This window comes from Mercenaria mercenaria, chromosome 7, assembly GCF_021730395.1.
Source record: "Mercenaria mercenaria strain notata chromosome 7, MADL_Memer_1, whole genome shotgun sequence".
Classification (NCBI taxonomy): Eukaryota; Metazoa; Mollusca; class Bivalvia; order Venerida; family Veneridae; genus Mercenaria; species Mercenaria mercenaria.
The window spans coordinates 49407636-49425941 of NC_069367.1; the positions used below are offsets into that span (position 1 = coordinate 49407636).

The window sequence follows — 18306 nt, forward strand, 5'->3', positions numbered from 1 at the left end:
ACACATATGTCCACTGTCATTATCTGATATGCACTGTGCAGGTTCTGTAACCCTGTTTTGCATTTTTACAAGATATGCCCCTTTTTCGACTTGTCTTCATTCAATTGACAAGGCTGTTGAATAGTGGAGCGTTGCTGTCCTCCGACAGCTCTTGTTCATTAAGCCCCCACACATTTATGTGGGACCGCCTTGTTAGCCTAGTGGTAGAGCGCCCGCTTCAAGTGTGGGAGGTCGTGGGTTCGATCGCTGGTTATATAAGAGAACACTTTAAACCAATTTAACAATTTTACTTCCAAAATACCATTGAAACACTCAATGTAGCCTATGATGCATTCAGAAGACATTTATACTAAAGTAACGGAATGCATTGTATGATCTTTACTGCTGTATGTATGTTTTTCATGATGCAGTAAAAAATTGATGGTAACTTTTGTGATAATTTTAGTCGGCCAAGACGTGTAGAAGATGTTGCATTCCAAGATGAAGTTGTTGCTGTATTAAAGAAATCTTTACAAGGATCTGATGTAGGTATCAGTATATTGCCTTGAAAAAGCCCTGCTCCAAAGAGGAACATGGCATTGGTGGTATATCACAGTTTTAATCGTAATTATGTTTACCTTTCCTAGAGGTCAGTTGTGTGAAATAAAAACCCAGAAAGTCAGTTGTTGGTACAAGTCTAGTTGAATCAGATGAAGAGCATCTATCTTGAAAAAACAGATTTAAGTGGTTCTACCTCAGGCCTTTTTTCCATCAATTTGGGAATGCCACCGACACCGGTGGAATTGGGAAAATGCTCTCGGAGATTGTCTTAATTGGGACAATTTGCAAATTACCAAAATCTACATAAATGCGTTTTTGTGTGAAATATTAATGAACTGCATTTCAGTAATTGTTCCAACAGTTTTATAATTTACCTAAACATACATACAAGTTAGCAAAATTATCTAAAAACAGCAAAAACCTTAAAAGGTATAAACATTTGGGAATTTTAAATTCAACTTTGGGAAAAAAACACACTTTTTTGCATTGGGATTACCTCCTTTTACCGGAGGTAGATTTATAGGGGGAAAAAGCCCTGTACCTATTAGTGGGTCATAGTGCTGGAAATAATGTTTGATGTTTTACCATAAATCTTCCTCCATTAGAAATACAGGAATGTTGTGTTACGTTGATGTATATTGTAAAGTCAGTGCCAATATATGAATTCTCATAAGCATGATTTATTTGCAGAGTATCAAAGCCTGTCATGTTATACTGTTATATTTCAGTTACCCAATCTTCTGTTCTATGGACCACCAGGCACTGGAAAAACATCTACAATTTTAGCTGCATCACGGGAACTCTTCGGGTAAGGTCTTTTTATAAAAACAACCTTTCACATTTCCTTCTCGATTAATGTAATTTAGGCTGGTAAAAAATATTTTGCCTGTATAATTTACACAGTTTTGTGTTTTATCCAGTCCTTTATATATAGAGTTACAATACAATTTACCTTGAGTTAAATGGTTGTATTTACTGAAAATAGTGTACAGTCGAGACTGTTTTAAGAGACCGACTTTGGGAAGCAGCAAAAAAGGTCACATAGGACAGGGAGTCTCTTAAAACAGTCTCACCCAACCAGCTAATGTTGATTTCATATATACATATATCTACTTGATTTTTCCAATGAAATATGTACATTTTATATAGACCTTTATGAAAGCAAGAGTGAAAATTGTTTAAATACTATTTATTTAATTACATTTTAATAAAATGAACCATTTAAAATAGTTTTCCTCATTCATATGATAAAACATTAAAAAATAAAATCAAGATCTGGTAAGAGAATAAAACAGTCAGCTATTAAAAGTGAACAGTTACTGAGATTTCAAAAAATAAAATGTTTCACTAGATAAAAATGTACTTTTTAAATAAAATAAAATCATGATCTGGTAAGAGAATAAAACACTCAGCTATTAAAAGTGAACAGTTAAAAGTGAAGTTATTGAGATTTTAAAAAATAAAATGTTTCACTAGATAAAGATGTACTTTTTACAATGTTCTCTTTTCAAAGAAATCAGTTATGTGACTTTGTTTTAGTTTGTTTACACAGGGATCAGCCTAGGTCAAAATTTTAGGGAGAAGAGACTTCTCCCTCCACAGAATTTAGGGAGAAGTTGAGGAATTTAAGGAGAAGAATCGGCATAGCATTCAGTTTCCTGCCTATATATATCCACTTTCTATGGGTCTAGCTGTAACTTGTAAACAGTAATTATTTAAGGAAATTGATTCTTGCATTAACATTTTCATGAATTTCTAAATAAAGTATACACTTAGCAATGAAAAAGTCGCCTTTAAATTTTTATCCAAATTTACATGTCCGAAACTCGTAAATTTAACAGGTGCACAATCAAAACGCCGTGAAAATTTTCATTCATGTTTCGATTCTTGTGCTTTTATAATGCCTGATTTTTGCATCAACTTGTTCAGATTTATACATTTAATTAATTTATTTATTGATTTTTTCGAAAATAATACCAAACTCGTAGATAATGGCGATCTTTTTACAATATTTTGTACGGCAGTTCTGACGTCGGCGAAATCATTTTTTATCCACAGTACCCGAGCAATTCATTTACAGAAATTGACCGTAATCATGGTAATTGAAATAATTTTTGAAGTTATCTTTAATACAGCGATTTTTTTCCTTCTTTAATAAGGTCGGTAAAACGGACCCTTTCCCAATTGAAAATAATGACCATTTTTCCCAACTTCAGACCAAATTATTCCCAAAAATGACCTACAAACATTTTTGAAACGGCTGCTGTCCCGACATCGTGAAATTTGCCGATTATAGAAAATATGTTCCGAATTTTAATCGAGTGTTTGCTAATTTTGACCAAAGGGCAAATACTCGATTAAAATTCAGAACATGTTCTCTTTCATCACAAGCGCAAATTTAATCAATCGCACCATGCATTGTTTTCGGTAATCCAAGCTTGCTGGCTGCAAAAGCCTTGTGGAGTTCAGATTCTCACGGGCATCTTCACAGCCTGTTCTGACTGAGGAAACGTTGAATCGTCGACATCGGTGCTGTTTTCATGTCAGAGTCAGGAGAACTCTTGTGTAACTTCGGTTGAATTTGTGCCAGTGTGTGTGCCTTTAGAACAACCATCGTTACCTCAGAGTCAGGCCACTGTATCATGTTGTGATGATCAGAACACTAGCTCTAGTGTAACTCAATTAGATCCTGGAAAGGGGTTATTGTAATTTTGTATGTTACACAAAAGGCAGTGGCTAGGGTTACCGTACCGTAATCCTAGCCTCCGATTCTAGGATTACGGAAGTTCCGTATTTCTAGACAACCCTATGAGAATAGGCTAGGATTACGGAAGTATTTAAGATTAATCAAATATATGTGTTAGGACATGCATAAATGATGTTGTTAACTTACTTGTTTCACTTAAAATAGCTATTTTCATGTCTGCCGTATTATTCTGTGTTATCGATCCGCCATTTTGGGTTAGTAAAATATAGGTGGACAATTATTTATGCGCTGTTGATGAATGATAAAAGTTAAATTCTTCTTACTAAAAATAGTAATGTTTTAATGTTTACATAATTGTCCAACTATATCCTGGCCACATCACGAGGAGGTGCTCAGTTCATGGCCCATTTCTTTTTCTTTTCAATTTCCATAAAAAATAATCGTTTTTATTTTGTTTTGTTTTTAGCTCACCTGTCACAAAGTGACAAGGTGAGCTTTTGTGATCGCGCAGTGTCCGTCGTCCGTCCGTGCGTCCGTAAACTTTTTGCTTGTGACCACTCTAGAGGTCACATTTTTCATGGGATCTTTATGAAAATTGGTCAGAATGTTCATCTTGATGATATCTAGGTCAAGTTCGAAACTGGGTCACGTGTGGTCAAAAACTAGGTCAGTAGGTCTAAAAATAGAAAAACCTTGTGACCACTCTAGAGGTCACATTTTTCATGTGATCTTCATGAAAGTTGGTCAGAATGTTCATCTTGATGATATCTAGGTCAAGTTCGAAACTGGGTCACGTGAAGTCAAAAACTAGGTCAGTAGGTCTAAAAATAGAAAAACCTTGTGACCACTCTAGAGGTCACATTTTTCATGGGATCTTCATGAAAGTTGGTCAGAATGTTCATCTTGATGATATCTAGGTCAAGTTCGAAACTGGGTCACGTGCAGTCAAAAACTAGGTCAGTAGGTCTAAAAATAGAAAAACCTTGTGACCACTCTAGAGGTCACATTTTTCATGGGATCTTCATGAAAGTTGGTCAGAATGTTCATCTTGATGATATCTAGGTCAAGTTCGAAACTGGGTCACGTGTGGTCAAAAACTACGTCAGTAGGTCTAAAAATAGAAAAACCTTGTGACCACTCTAGAGGTCACATTTTTCATGGGATCTTCATGAAAGTTGGTCAGAATGTTCATCTTGATGATATCTAGGTCAAGTTCGAAACTGGGTCACGTGGAGTCAAAAACTAGGTCAGTAGGTCTAAAAATAGAAAAACCTTGTGACCACTAGAGGTCACATTTTTCATGGGATCTTTATGAAAGTTGGTCAGAATGTTCATCTTGATGATATCTAGGTCAAATTCGAAACTGGGTCACGTGCCTTCAGAAACTAGGTCAGTAGGTCTAAAAATACAAAAACCTTGTGACCACCCTAGAGGTCACATTTTTCATGGGATCTTCATGAAAGTTGGTCAGAATGTTCATCTTGATGATATCTAGGTCAAGTTCGAAACTGGGTCACGTGTGGTCAAAAACTACGTCAGTAGGTCTAAAAATAGAAAAACCTTGTGACCACTCTAGAGGTCACATTTTTCATGGGATCTTCATGAAAGTTGGTCAGAATGTTCATCTTGATGATATCTAGGTCAAGTTCGAAACTGGGTGACGTGCAATCAAAAACTAGGTCAGTAGGTCTAAAAATAGAAAAACCTTGTGACCACTCTAGAGGTCACATTTTTCATGGGATCTTCATGAAAAATGGTCAGAATGTTCATCTTGATGATATCTAGGTCAAGTGCGAAACTGGGTTACGTGCCTTCAAAAACTAGGTCAGTAGGTCTAAAAATAGAAAAACCTTGTGACCACTCTAGAGGTCACATTTTTCATGGGATCTTCATGAAAGTTGGTCAAAAACGATGTCATACTCAAAACTGGGTCATGTGGGAAGAGGTGAGCGATTCAGGACCATCATGGTCCTCTTGTTAAATACTGTTGTAATTTTGTTTTTGTTTAGAGTACGTTATTATTTCATAGTCATGATTTTGCATTATTTTTCTTTCATTTTTAATTGTTCTTCTCTATTTTTTTCTTCTTTTCTCTTTCTTCTTTTACTAACCCAAAATGGCGGATCGATAACACAAAATAATACGACAGGCATAAAAAGTCGTTATTTTAAGTGAAATAAGTAAGTTTACAACATCATTTATGCATGTCCTAACATACATATTCCTCTTAAATACTTCCGTAATCCTAGCCTGTTCTCATAGGGTTGTCTAGAAATACGGAACTTCCGTAATCCTAGAATCGGAGGCTAGGATTACGGTACCGTAACCCTAGCCACTGCCGTCACAAAATTCCCAATTAGGATGAAAACAACGCTATTTTTCCCAAATCGTGCGGACGCGGACGCTTTCCAAAAATTGGCAAAAAAAAATCGCTGTAATAAAATGAAAGAATAATATACAATTGTTGCATAAGATCTTGCTCTCGTTAAGTTTATCGGCTTTTTACACGCCGATTGAAAATTTTCAAAATGGTGGCGGCTTACAATATTATTGACACTGTGGGATATTAACACTACAATTGGCTGAAGTTTGACAGGCGAGTAGGCGGGGTTGACTGGATTTATCAATAATTTAATCTAGAATATGCATCAAGTTTGACAACTTTAAGTAAACAGATAATAACTCGCTGAAAAATTCGGCGATTCGGATTTTGCCCGGAGGCGATAATTAGGTGAAGTGGCCGACTTTAAAGCGAGGATATCGCTCAAATCGCCTTGTAGAATGATCCCTTTTACAATCACTTTACATAGCTCATCATCAAATTTCACAATGCTGTCCATCAATATTGAATTTCCTACATTGACTGCAAATGTTTTAAGTTTATTCACAAAGTCACAGGTCTCTGAGTAAGTTGGTATGTGTACTGATAAATCATTCTCATTTTCATCACTATCATCACCCTCATCAGTGCTTTCAGAGAAAGAACATTTATCTGGCATGAACCAGTGATTTTTTTCAGTTTTGGGGGAAGGGGGTCGGTGCCCTTTGGAGGGGGAAAAATTCGACGTAAAACTAAGAAAAGGGGAATTTTCATTTGTGTTGAAATAAACTATAGTTTCAAGTTTATCGATAAATTCAGGGCCCATAAGAGCATCTGACATGACATACAATGTAGCATACATTTTGTATCAATACCAGATAACCAAATAAATTTTTCAAATGTGGAGGATAAGACATCCATTAGACTACCAAAATTTACAACAGACATTAGGTCCATTCTTAAACAAATCGGTGAGTGGCTGTTTTTTTTATTTCTGTCAAAGTCTGACATTTGCAGTCACTGTTACATTTGACCTGTCACAATAAAAACAAACTGTAAAAAACAATGTATGCGTCGGACTAGTCCCTTCCCAAAGCATAAAATCAAACCCTGACTGACTAGAAGATGGAAAACTCAACACTACCCGGCCAAACAAATAGAATGCAAATCATTTACAGACTACCATTCAATAGCGTTGTTGTGCAGAATAATAAAGCGCTTCGATGATTCTGATTTATCAAGGGAAGTGACTCCAACCGGTGTCGATGTAAACAAAACGCGAGATACCGCGGTGAACTGTTTTCTATATGAAAATAAATAAAATAAACTAGTGAATTATGATTTAACTGATTGGATTTTTAGCTCACCTGAGCACGAAGTGCTCAAAGGTGAGCTTTAGTGATCACCCTGTGTCCGGCGTCCGTCGTCGTCCGTCGTCCGTCCGTCGTCAACAATTTGACTGTTAACACTCTAGAGGTCACATTTTTGACCCAATCTTAATGAAACTTGGTCAGAATGTTACCCTCAATAAAATCTTGGACGAGTTCGATATTGGGTCATCTGGGATCAAAAACTAGGTCATCAGGTCAAATCAAAGGAAAAGCTTGTTAACACTCTAGAGGTCACATTTTTGGCCCAGTCTTAATGAAACTTGGTCAGAATGTTACCCTCAATAAAATCTTGGACGAGTTCGATATTGGGTCATCTGGGGTCAAAAACTAGCTCATCAGGTCAAATCAAAGGAAAAGCTTGTTAACACTCTAGAGGTCACAATTTTGGCCCAATCTTAATGAAACTTGGTCAGGATGTTACCCTAAATAAAATCTTGGACGAGTTCGATATTGGGTCATCTTGGTTCAAAAACTAGGTCACCAGGTCAAATCAAAGAAAAAGCTTGTTAACACTCTAGAGGTCACATTTTTGGCCCAATCTTAATGAAACTTGGTCAGAATGTTACCCTCAATAAAATCTTGGACGAGTTCGATATTTGGTTATCTGGGTTCATAAACTAGGTCACCAGGTCAAATCAAAGGAAAAGCTTGTTAACACTGTAGAAGCCGCATTTATGACTGTATCTTCATGAAACTTGGTCAGATTGTTAATATTGATGATCTTAAGGTCCAGTTTGAATCTGGGTCATGTAGGATAAAAAACTAGGTCACCAAGCCAAATCAAATGAAAAGCTAGTTTACACTAGAGGCCACATTTATGACCATACCTTAATGAAACTTGGTCAAATCTTGATGATCTATAGCTCAAGTTCAAATCTGGGTTAGGTGGGGTCAAAAACTAGGTCACTAGGTCATATCAAAGGAAAAGCTTGTTAACACTCTCGAGGCCACATTTATGACTATATCTTCATGAAACTTAATCAGAATGTTAAACTTGATGATCTTTAGGGCAATTTTGAATCTGGGTCATGTCGGGTCAAAAACTAGGTCACCGGGTCAAATCAAAGGAAAAGCTAATTAACACTGTAGAGGCCACGTTTATGACCATATCTTAATGAAACTTGGTCAGAATGTTAATCTTGATGATCTTTAGGTCAAGTTTAAATCTGGGTCAGATGGAGTCAAAAACTAGGTCACTAGGTCATATCAAAGGAAAAGCTTGTTAACACTCTAGAGGCCACATTTATAACTATATCTTCATGAAACTTAGTCAGAATGTTAAACTTGATGGTCTTTAGGTCAAGTTCGAATCTTGGTCATGTCGGGTCAAAAACTAGGTCACGGGGGTCAAATAAAAGGAATAGTTAGTTAACACTTTAGAGGCCACATTTATGACCATATCTTAATGAAACTTGTTCAGAATGTTAATCTTGATGATCTATAGGTCAAGTTTAAATCTGGGTCAGGTGTGTTAAAAAACTAGGTCACTAGGTCAAATCAAAGGAAAAGCTTGTTAAGACTCTAGAGGCCAGATTTATGACTGTATCTTCATGAAACTTAATCAGAATGTTAATCTTGATGATCTTTAGGTCAAGTTCGAATCTGGGTCATGTGGGGGCAAAAACTAGGTCACCGGGTCAAATCAAAGGAAAAGCTAGTTAACACTTTAGAGGCTACATTTATGACCATATCTTAATGAAACTTGGTCAGAATGTTGATCTTGATGATCTATAGGTCAATAGGTCAGGTGAGCGATACAGGGCCTTCATGGCCCTCTTGTTTTTTATTTTCGGAGGGGAATTTTAGGCATCGGAAAGGGGAAAAAATATACTATTTTGAGGGGGGAATGGGGCCGAATTTCGCCGAATATTTTGGTGAAAAAAAACGCTGTGAACTCTGACAGTAAATTTTCAATTGGTGCATCCCAGTTTGTATTTTGGGTTTCACATGTTAGAACCTTTTCATCAATTTTGACTAGATCTTTAAAATTGCACCAAAAAGCTCAAGCGACATTTGCATTACTGCTAATGGAACATCATCGTCCTCATCACTGTCTTCCTCCCTGACATCGAAATCAGCAATGCTAGAACAAGCAAAGTTATCAATATTGAATCCAGCTTTTGAAAAACATTTTACGATTGTGTTTGTCTCTACTTCTGACCATGCATTGCTGAGCCAGTAAATGGCATCCAATATTGTTATTTGTTTCAGAAGTTCACTTCCCTGCATAGCTGGGTGTTGTTCCATGCCTCGTACCATATGCTGTAGCTGAAAGACAGAAAAAGAAATAATAATAAAATCTGTGAATAGATAATGTTTGACCGAGTTTATTCCTGATAGGCAGTGAAAAGTGCAAGACCCCTCACACTCCTAGCACTAGTTTAAGCAGAATTCTTTTGCAAATAAAAAAAAAACTAACATGATAAAGCAGCCGCAGCAGTTCTTTAGTATGTTTTTAACAACAAATGATTTTAAGGACCTTAGCTACTACTGATTTATGTGTGAAAAAATATCTGAAAAAATACCCGAAGATATAACCTACCTGACGTTTTCTGAATTTGAGTTTTACTGTCTGGATTATCCCCTGATCCATAGGCTGTGTGACAGAAGTTGTATTGGCTGGCAGAAACTGTACTTTAATATTGCTGAGTTTGACTTGGGGATGTGAAGGTGCATTATCGACAAACAGTAAAATGTTTCTGTTTTGACTCTTCATTTTTAGCTCATCTGATTTTTTGAAAAAAAATGATGAGTTATTGTCATCACTTGAGCGGTTGTCGGCGTCGGCGTCGGCGTCGGCGTCGGCGTCTGCGTCGGCGTTGCTTGGTTAAGTTTTATGTTTAGGTCAGCTTTTCTCCTAAACTATCAAAGCTATTGCTTTGAAACTTGGAATACTTGTTCACCATCATAAGCTGACCCTGTATAGCAAGAAACATAACTCCATCTTGCATTTTGCAAGATTTATGGCCCCTTTTGTACTTAGAAAATATCAGATTTCTTGGTTAAGTTTTATGTTTAGGTCAACTTTTCTCCTACACTATCAAAGCTATTGCTTTGAAACTTGGAATACTTGTTCACCATCATAAGCAGACCCTGTACATCAAGAAACATAACTCCATCTTGCTTTTTGCAAGAATTATTGCCCCTTTTGGACTTAGAAAATCAGTTTTCTTGGTTAAATTTTATGTTTAGGTCAACTTTTATCCTAAACTATCAAAGCTATTGCTTTGAAACTTGCAACACTTGTTCACCATCATAAGCTGACCCTGTACAGCAAGAAACATAACTCCATCCTGCTTTTTGCGAGAATGATGGCCCCTTTTGGACTTAGAAAATATCAGATTTCTTGGTTAAGTTTTATGTTTAGGTCAACTTTTTCTCTTAAACCATCAAAGCTATTGCTTTAAAACTTGCAACTGTTGTTCACCATCATAAGCTGACCCTGTACAGCAAGCAACATAACTCCATCCTGCTTTTTGCAATAATTATTGCCCCTTTTGGACTTAGAAAAATCATTTTCTTGGTTGAATATTATGTTTAAGTCAACTTTTCTCATAAACTATCAAAGCTATTGCTTTAAAACTTGCAACAGTTTTTCACCATCATAAGTGGACACTGTACATCAAGAAACATAACTCTATACTGCTTTTTGCAAGAATGATGGCCCTTTTTAGACTTAGAAAATCATGGGTAGGACAATATTTCTATTATACAAAAAAAATCAGATGAGCGTCAGCACCCGCAAGGCGGTGCTCTTGTTCTGTTGAGTGACTTTAAGAATTTTTCATAGATATAACTGTACATCCACGCTTTTTTATTGAAATAATAATCCACAGGCAGACTTTTCACGTCCATTCTACCAAAACACCTCGGGCTACGAGATTTACCGATTGCAAGAGGTTTAACCTTCTCACCGGTCATGCTTGAACACAATGCAACTGTTATTCGCTCCTTTGATCTTTTCCCTCCGGCACAATCATCACCTTTTAATCGATATGTCTTACGTCCACTGTCACGAAAAAACAAACCCGTTTCATCCATGTTAAATATATTTTCTGGTTTGTAATCTGCACATAATGTTGGTAATTTGTCTGCCCATTCAGTAATTGTTGACTGTTTTACATCCCCCCTCTCTCCACTCATAGACCCAAACGAAATATTATGTCTCTTAATAAAACTTTCCAGCCAGCCTTTAGAGGCTTTGAATGAAGAATTTCCTTGTTTGGCTGCAAAATGTAGGGCTTGTTCCTGTATCAATGGTCCTGTGATATTAATTCTTTTATTTACAGCATCTTTAAACCATTCGTAAGTCAATGTGTTAACTTCCTCATTTCCTGTCATGTATCGTCTTCTTTTTGATTGACCGGATACATTGTTTTCAAAGTCAGATAACACCTCCAGCTTTCTTTTACGTATATTTTGAATTTGTGTCTTACCGACCCCGAATTCCTCAGCAATTTTGTAAGCTGGTTTTAACAGTTCTATCGCCCTAACACGCTGCTCCTAAATTGAGACTACTCTTTTTTTGCTTTTTTCAGTGGCCATTTTTTGTAAACAAATAAGCTCTTGCCTCCGCCAATAACTTCACGCAAGATCAGGAACGGCAACTCTGTCATGTAAAACGTACGAGGGAGCGTCTCAAAGTCGCTGAAAACGGTCTTAACAATTGATACGGGAGCCAGATTTCACAGTCGCTTGTCGCCTAAGACAGGGGGTTGCTTAATTCAGACTATATTTATAGTGAATTGCGTCTGGAGCAAAAAATAGAGTCGCATATGACAGGGAGTCTCTTAATTAAGGGAGCCGTTAAGGCAGTCTCGACTGTATATATTTTTAAAACTGGATTTTTTGCTTACAAAGAATACATATAGAATAAGCATTCATAGTGTTAATAGCCATGTTCTTTTGACATTTTAGTGATATGTTCAAGACGAGAGTGTTAGAACTGAATGCATCAGATGAAAGAGGGATTAATGTCGTAAGAGAGAAAGTAAAGACGTTCTCTCAGCAAAGTGCGAGCAGTGTTAGACCAGAGTAAGTTACTTCCGTTGATTTACCATCTTGCACATTTTTAGATTACCTGTAACAATCTGTAGGGCTGTCGTCAATAAACTGGATGCCGCTGTATTGATGATCTAGTCAAAATCAGTGACATATATTGATAAAGGAATTGAGATATCAATACTAGAAAGAAAATAGTTATAGTATATAATATTTGTATTGAGAAATATATGCACAGGTTCTGCAAAAAAATAAAGAACAGCTGTAAAAGCATTACCATTATTTGAGCCGTGCCATGGGAAAACCAACACAGTGGGTGTGCGACCAGCATGGATCCAGACCAGCCTGCGCATCCGCGCAGTCTGGTCAGGCTCCATGCTGTTCGCTTTTAAAGCCTATTGGAATTGGAGAAACTGTTAGCGAACTGCATGGATCCAGACCAGACTGCGCGGATGCGCAGGCTGGTCTGGATCCTTGCTGGCCGCATACCCACTATGTTGGTTTTCCCATGGCACGGCTCATTTATCGAAAGAATGAGTGCATATTTCTTTATGCATATATAGTCCTCGTTTTATCACATACCCATCTACATTAACAATTATTATAAGTGATATAAATATGTTCTTTAGCATGAATAAAGTAGAAAATTTTTAAATATTGTCGTTAAAGAAATTTAAACGTGATGACACACATCAGACTGATGTCTCATATTCATGTCTTTGAATATCAGTATGGAAAAATATTGACGTTTCAGGTTCTATTGTAAATTGATAACATTTATTATTAAGTATATAATTAACCTGATTATTACCATTAAAATTAAAGATTTGCAACTAACTAATGTATTGGAATATGTTAATAATATTTACTTGTTAGACATATTGCACTTGAACTAAAATGTCTGTACATTTAGAGAGAAAACATTTCCAAACTTTATAATGTTTATTATGCTTTATTTCTTCAGACTGTGTTTTTGCCAATTGATGTATTTATTCAAATGTTAGTGACTGATCTAGATGTGTGTAAAATATGAAAATACAATTTATCTAAATACTGTTTTAATGTACCTTTTGCCTGATGGAACCAAATTTAGTTATTTCGTATTTGTTTCAGTGGCAAGCCATGTCCACCATTTAAGATAGTAATTCTTGACGAGGCAGATTCAATGACTGGAGCAGCTCAGGTTGGTGACACTATTTCTAGCATTAATTTTTGTTGACTCCTGTGTAATGGCCAGTTCTTCACCTCTGGGACCACACCTCGTATGTGGGTGTGTAATAAATACATGTTAAGATAATTTCTCAACTTTAAAAACAAGTTTGTTCACATAACTTGAGAACCACGACCAAAAACCGTCAACTTTGGTAACATGATTGGGCTGATTAAGGTTACGAAGTAGGTATTGAGAAACAAAAAGCAAACAACACCAAATCATAGAAAGAAAGATTTGTTTGACATGAAAATTGAATAGCATGTAAAACATGTATATTACTTTACGAAACAAGTTTCAGTATACTTATATATAGTATAATACATTGAATTCCAGAAAATGACTGCCTATAGGGGCCCCACTTCCGGACAGTCAAACGTCTTTAAAAAATCATCATTTTCAAAGAACTGTTACACATGTTCGTTTTGATGCATTTGCAATAGCGTGCGAGTGGTGAAATTTCGCATAACAAGGTGGAACACAGTTTTCAGCAATTGTTTATCTTTATTATGTCTCCCCCAGGAGACATTTTGTTTTTGCCCTGTCCGTCCGTCCGTCCGTCTGTCCGTACATCACACTTCATTTCCGAGCAATAACTGGAGAACCATTTGACCTAGAACCTTAAAACTTCATAGGGTTGTAGGGCTGCTGGAGTAGACGACCCCTATTGTTTTTGGGGTCACTCCGTCAAAGGTCAAGGTCACAGGGGCCCGAACATTGAAAACCATTTCCGATCAATAACTAGAGAACCACTTGACCCAGAATGTTGAAACTTCATAGGATGATTGGTCATCAAGAGTAGATGACCCCTATTGATTTTGGGGTCACTCCATCAAAGGTCAAGGTCACAGGGGCCTGAACATGGAAAACCATTTCCGATCAATAATAACTAGAGAACCACTTGACCCAGAATGTTGAAACTTCATAGGATGATTGTACATGCAAAGTAGATGACCCCTATCGATTTTGGGGTCACTCCATTAAAGGTCAAGGTCACAGGGGCCCGAACATTGAAAACCATTTCCGGTCAGTAACTTGAGAACCACTTGACCCAGAATGTTGAAACTTCATAGGATGATTGGTCATGAAGAGTAGATGACCCCTATTGAGTTTGGGGTCACTCTGTCAAAGTTCAAGGTCACAGGGGCCTGAACATGGAAAACCATTTCTGATCAATAACTAGAGAACCACTTGACCCAGAATGTTGAAACTTCATAGGATGATTGTACATGCAGAGTAGATGACCCATATCGATTTTGGGGTCACTCCATTAAAGGTCAAGGTCACAGGGGCCTGAACATTGAAAACCATTTCTGGTCAGTAACTTGAGAACCACTTGACCCAGAATGTTGAAACTTCATAGGATGATTGGTCATGAAGAGTAGATGACCCCTATTGATTTTGGGGTCACTCTGTCAAAGGTCAAGGTCACAGGGGCCTGAACATGGAAAACCATTTCCGATCAATAACTAGAGAACCACTTGACCCAGAATGTTTAACTTCATAGGATGATTGTACATGCAAAGTAGATGACCCCTATAGATTTTGGGGTCACTCCATTAAAGGTCAAGGTCACAGGGGCCTGAACATTGAAAACCATTTCCGGTCAGTAACTTGAGAACCACTAGTTGACCCAGAATGTTGAAACTTAATAGGATGATTGGTCATGCAGAGTAGATGACCCCTAACGATTTTGGGGTCACTCTGTGAAAGGTCAAGGTCACAGGGGCCTGAACATTGAAAACCATTTCCGGTCAGTAACTTGAGAACCACTAGTTGACCCAGAATGTTGAAACTTAATAGGATGATTGGTCATGCAGAGTAGATGACCCCTAACGATTTTGGGGTCACTCTGTGAAAGGTCAAGGTCACAGGGGCCTGAACATTGAAAACCATTTCCGGTCAGTAACTTGAGAACCACTTGACCCAGAATGATGAAATTTCATAGGATGATTGGTCATACAGAGTAGATGACCCCTAATGATTTTAGGGTCACTCTGTTAAAGGTCAAGGCCACAGGGGCCTGAACATGGAAAACCATTTCTAATCAATAACTTGAGAACCTCTCGACCCAGAATGTTGAAACTTCATATGATGATTGTTCATGCAGAGTAAATGACCCCTATTGTTTTTGGGGTCACTCTGTTAAAGGTCAAGGTCACAGGGGCCTGAACATTGATAACCAGTTCCGATCAATAACTTGAGAATCACTTGACCCAGAATGTTGAAACTTCATAGGATGATTGAACATGCAGAGTAGATGACCCCTATTGATTTTGGGGTCAGTCTATTAAAGGTCAACAGGGTTAGATGATTACTTTTTTTCTAACAATCCTGGCGGGATTCCTCCTTACAAATTCAGCTGTCCCTCCCTGATTTCAGGAATCCCTCCCATTTTCAGTGATTTTATCGATTGTTAACACTATTTAAAAAGATTCAATAAACATATATAACCAAAGCAAATACATCTTTCTTTTATTTATATTTATTGTACATAAAGAATCGATACATTAACATTTGTAGTCCTTCAGCCATGAACTTTGAAAATAACGCGGAACCAGTCTACGTACATGTATGTATTCGAGAGTAAACATCCGGACTGTGGTTAGAACAGATGACAGGGGTGTAAAAAAAAATTTCACTTCACTCGCCCTGCAGGACTAGTAGCCAGTAATATCTACTCGCCCTTAGTGAACAGCCACTCGCCCTAATAACTGACACTTTTAATACTGTCACTTTTATGAAAGGAGTATTATGTACAATAGTATTATTTCCCGAAAAATATTTATTTTGAAAAGTGTCTAAAAAATTTGGACACAATAATCATCGTCCATCCACCCGTGTTGAAAGAGATGGGAAAAAACGTTAAAGATTATCGGTAATTATTCAGTTGATAAACTAAGTAATTGACCTTGTTTTCATGATCAATTTACACCCCCTCAAAGTAGAGCTAAAAGAAGTGTGTCAGTATCTTGACATCTGAAGTGGAGATCAAAGCGGTATTTTTGCTCGAGATTGTCATGGCATTACGTCATGTTTTCGCGCCATGTGACACATCACTGTCTGATCGTACCGCATCGGTTCTTAAAATTGCTGAGAAATAGAAATCAATAAAAAGTTTCTTCTTTAATTTGTTATCAAAAGCGAATGTGCTATATCCCGTATAAAAGGTAAATGTCTCAAACGATAGTTACTATAGTGGATATTCTACCTCTGTGACCTATTTGCCCTCAAGGAATTTACATTATTGTTTGACAAAAAAAAACTTAAATTGTTGGTCAAAAAATACATGTACAAAGATTCATTTAAAACTTATTAAAAACCGCAATGACATCACATTGCTTTATTTTAAAATCGCATTTTTATTTACGTTCACGAGGTCACGTAACCTATTCTGCCGCACTAACAGAAATCTCATCTGTTTGCCAAAAATCGTTTTACTCCATGTATTGTAATTGCTGCCGCTTTTTCATTATTTAAGATTTTTTTATTCTGTTTTTTGTTCCTTCTGGTCAAAAGTCTGAATTTTATGCCCAGAGTATTCATCATTTATTTACTTTTAGAAAGAAATAAGTAACTAAGATCGCGCTGTTTGAATTTTTACAAATGATTATATGAAAATTCGACCGTTTTTTATAGAATTTTGCCTACATTTCTGTCGATATCTTATTAAAATCATTATAGAATTCAAATAGTATTATTTCTCAAGAGGTGTTGAAAACTTGAAGTGAAAATGTTAAAAAATGAATGCACTATGCACGGTTTTTGTGTACGTGTCGATGTAAATTAGATATTTAATACGATAGGTCGCACGTGCTTGTGGAATGGAAAATTACCGGCATGACGTTTTGATATCTTTACGATTCGCGGGTAAATTCCAGTCAATCCAGGTAGCGACTGAACCATCTCAAAGTTTGTTGACGTTTTGGAGTTGTAATTTCTGAATTTTGGTAAAGTAAGGACGTAAAAAAACCACTCGCCCGATCGGTCGAGTATACAGCGAGGACAGGTCCACTCGTCCTACTCAGACTTTAACTCGCCAATGCGAGCGGTCGAGTGGAATTTTACACCCCTGCAGATGTCGACTTCGAAAATCGTTTCAAAGCAAGGTTTTTCTGTCATTTTGGTATTTTTGATAAGTTTTTTTAGCTATAGATATTGAACTGAAAACTTACTGTCCCGACGGGACAGCCAGCTTCCAAGTTCAGGAGGCCCTCCGCTGAAATAGGTGTCCTCGGGTTCGCGGGACTGCGTTAAGATCGAACCCTGGGTCAAGGCCACAGTGGCCTGTTCATGTAAAATCATTTTTTGGAAATAACTTGAGAACCACTTTACCTACAATGTTGAAAGTTAATAGGATGATTGGACTTGCAGAGTAGAAGACCCCTATTTATTTTGAGATCACTTGATCATAGGTCAAGGTCACAGAAGCCTGAACAGTGACTTGAGAACCACTAGGCCAAGAGTGTTGAAATTTAGCGGGATGATTGGACATGCCAAGTAGATGATCCATATTGCAACCAACCATCAGTGTATCTTTGACTTTTGCTCCTGACCCCTATTGACTTCTTGCCTATAGGACTTTGCATTGGGGGAGACATGCGCTTTTTTACAAAAGCATTTTCTAGTTTCTTTTCAAATGGCATTAATTTTCCAAGGGACACAACTTTTTCTCAACGATTACTTAAAATAATCGGAAAAAGTTGTCTCCCTATGAAAATGAATGCCATTTGTACTTAAAATAGTCGGAAAAACTTGTCTCCCTTCGAAAATGAATACCATTTGTAAAGAAATAAAGGTAAACAATTGCTGAAAACTGTGTTCCACCTTGTATATGCGAAATTTCACCACTCGCACGCTATTGCAAATGCATCAAAACGAACATGTGTAACTGTTCTTTGAAAATGGTGAGTTTTTAAAGGTGTTTAGCCTCTCAATGTTTATATCAGTATACTGACACTTGTTTGGTAAAGTAATATACACTCGAAACCCGTTATAACACTACTCGATATACCGCGGTATTCGTTATAACTCGGTAGGCCGTTGGCTCCGGAATTTTCGGGGGTAAAAAAAAAAAAGACAGTCCGCGGATGTTATTTAATTTAATCATAACCAGCGTTAAAGCTGTATACTTTGT

General features: G+C 37.1%; 2 protein-coding genes across 2 annotated transcripts in view; one reads left to right on the plus strand and one right to left on the minus strand.

The window, feature by feature from the left end:
- Positions 1–18306, plus strand: part of LOC123554189 (replication factor C subunit 4-like) — a 52622-nt gene that overhangs the window by 19533 nt on the left and 14783 nt on the right. Inside the window, exons 3-6 of the mRNA XM_045344157.2 lie at positions 446–524; positions 1269–1348; positions 11876–11992; positions 13073–13142. Coding sequence (XP_045200092.1) covers positions 446–524; positions 1269–1348; positions 11876–11992; positions 13073–13142 — 346 coding nt within the window. The remainder of the gene's footprint in view (positions 1–445; positions 525–1268; positions 1349–11875; positions 11993–13072; positions 13143–18306) is intronic.
- On the minus strand, positions 10049–11860 carry LOC123554190 (tigger transposable element-derived protein 6-like). The gene has a single exon (XM_045344158.2). The coding sequence runs from the start codon at positions 11297–11299 to the stop codon at positions 10691–10693; it is 609 nt and encodes a 202-aa protein (XP_045200093.2). The 5' UTR covers positions 11300–11860; the 3' UTR covers positions 10049–10690.

Excerpts from the sequence above, each read along its gene's own strand:
- LOC123554190 (XM_045344158.2), bottom strand. The coding sequence starts at position 11,299 with ATGACAGGAAATGAGGAAGTTAACACATTGACTTACGAATGGTTTAAA.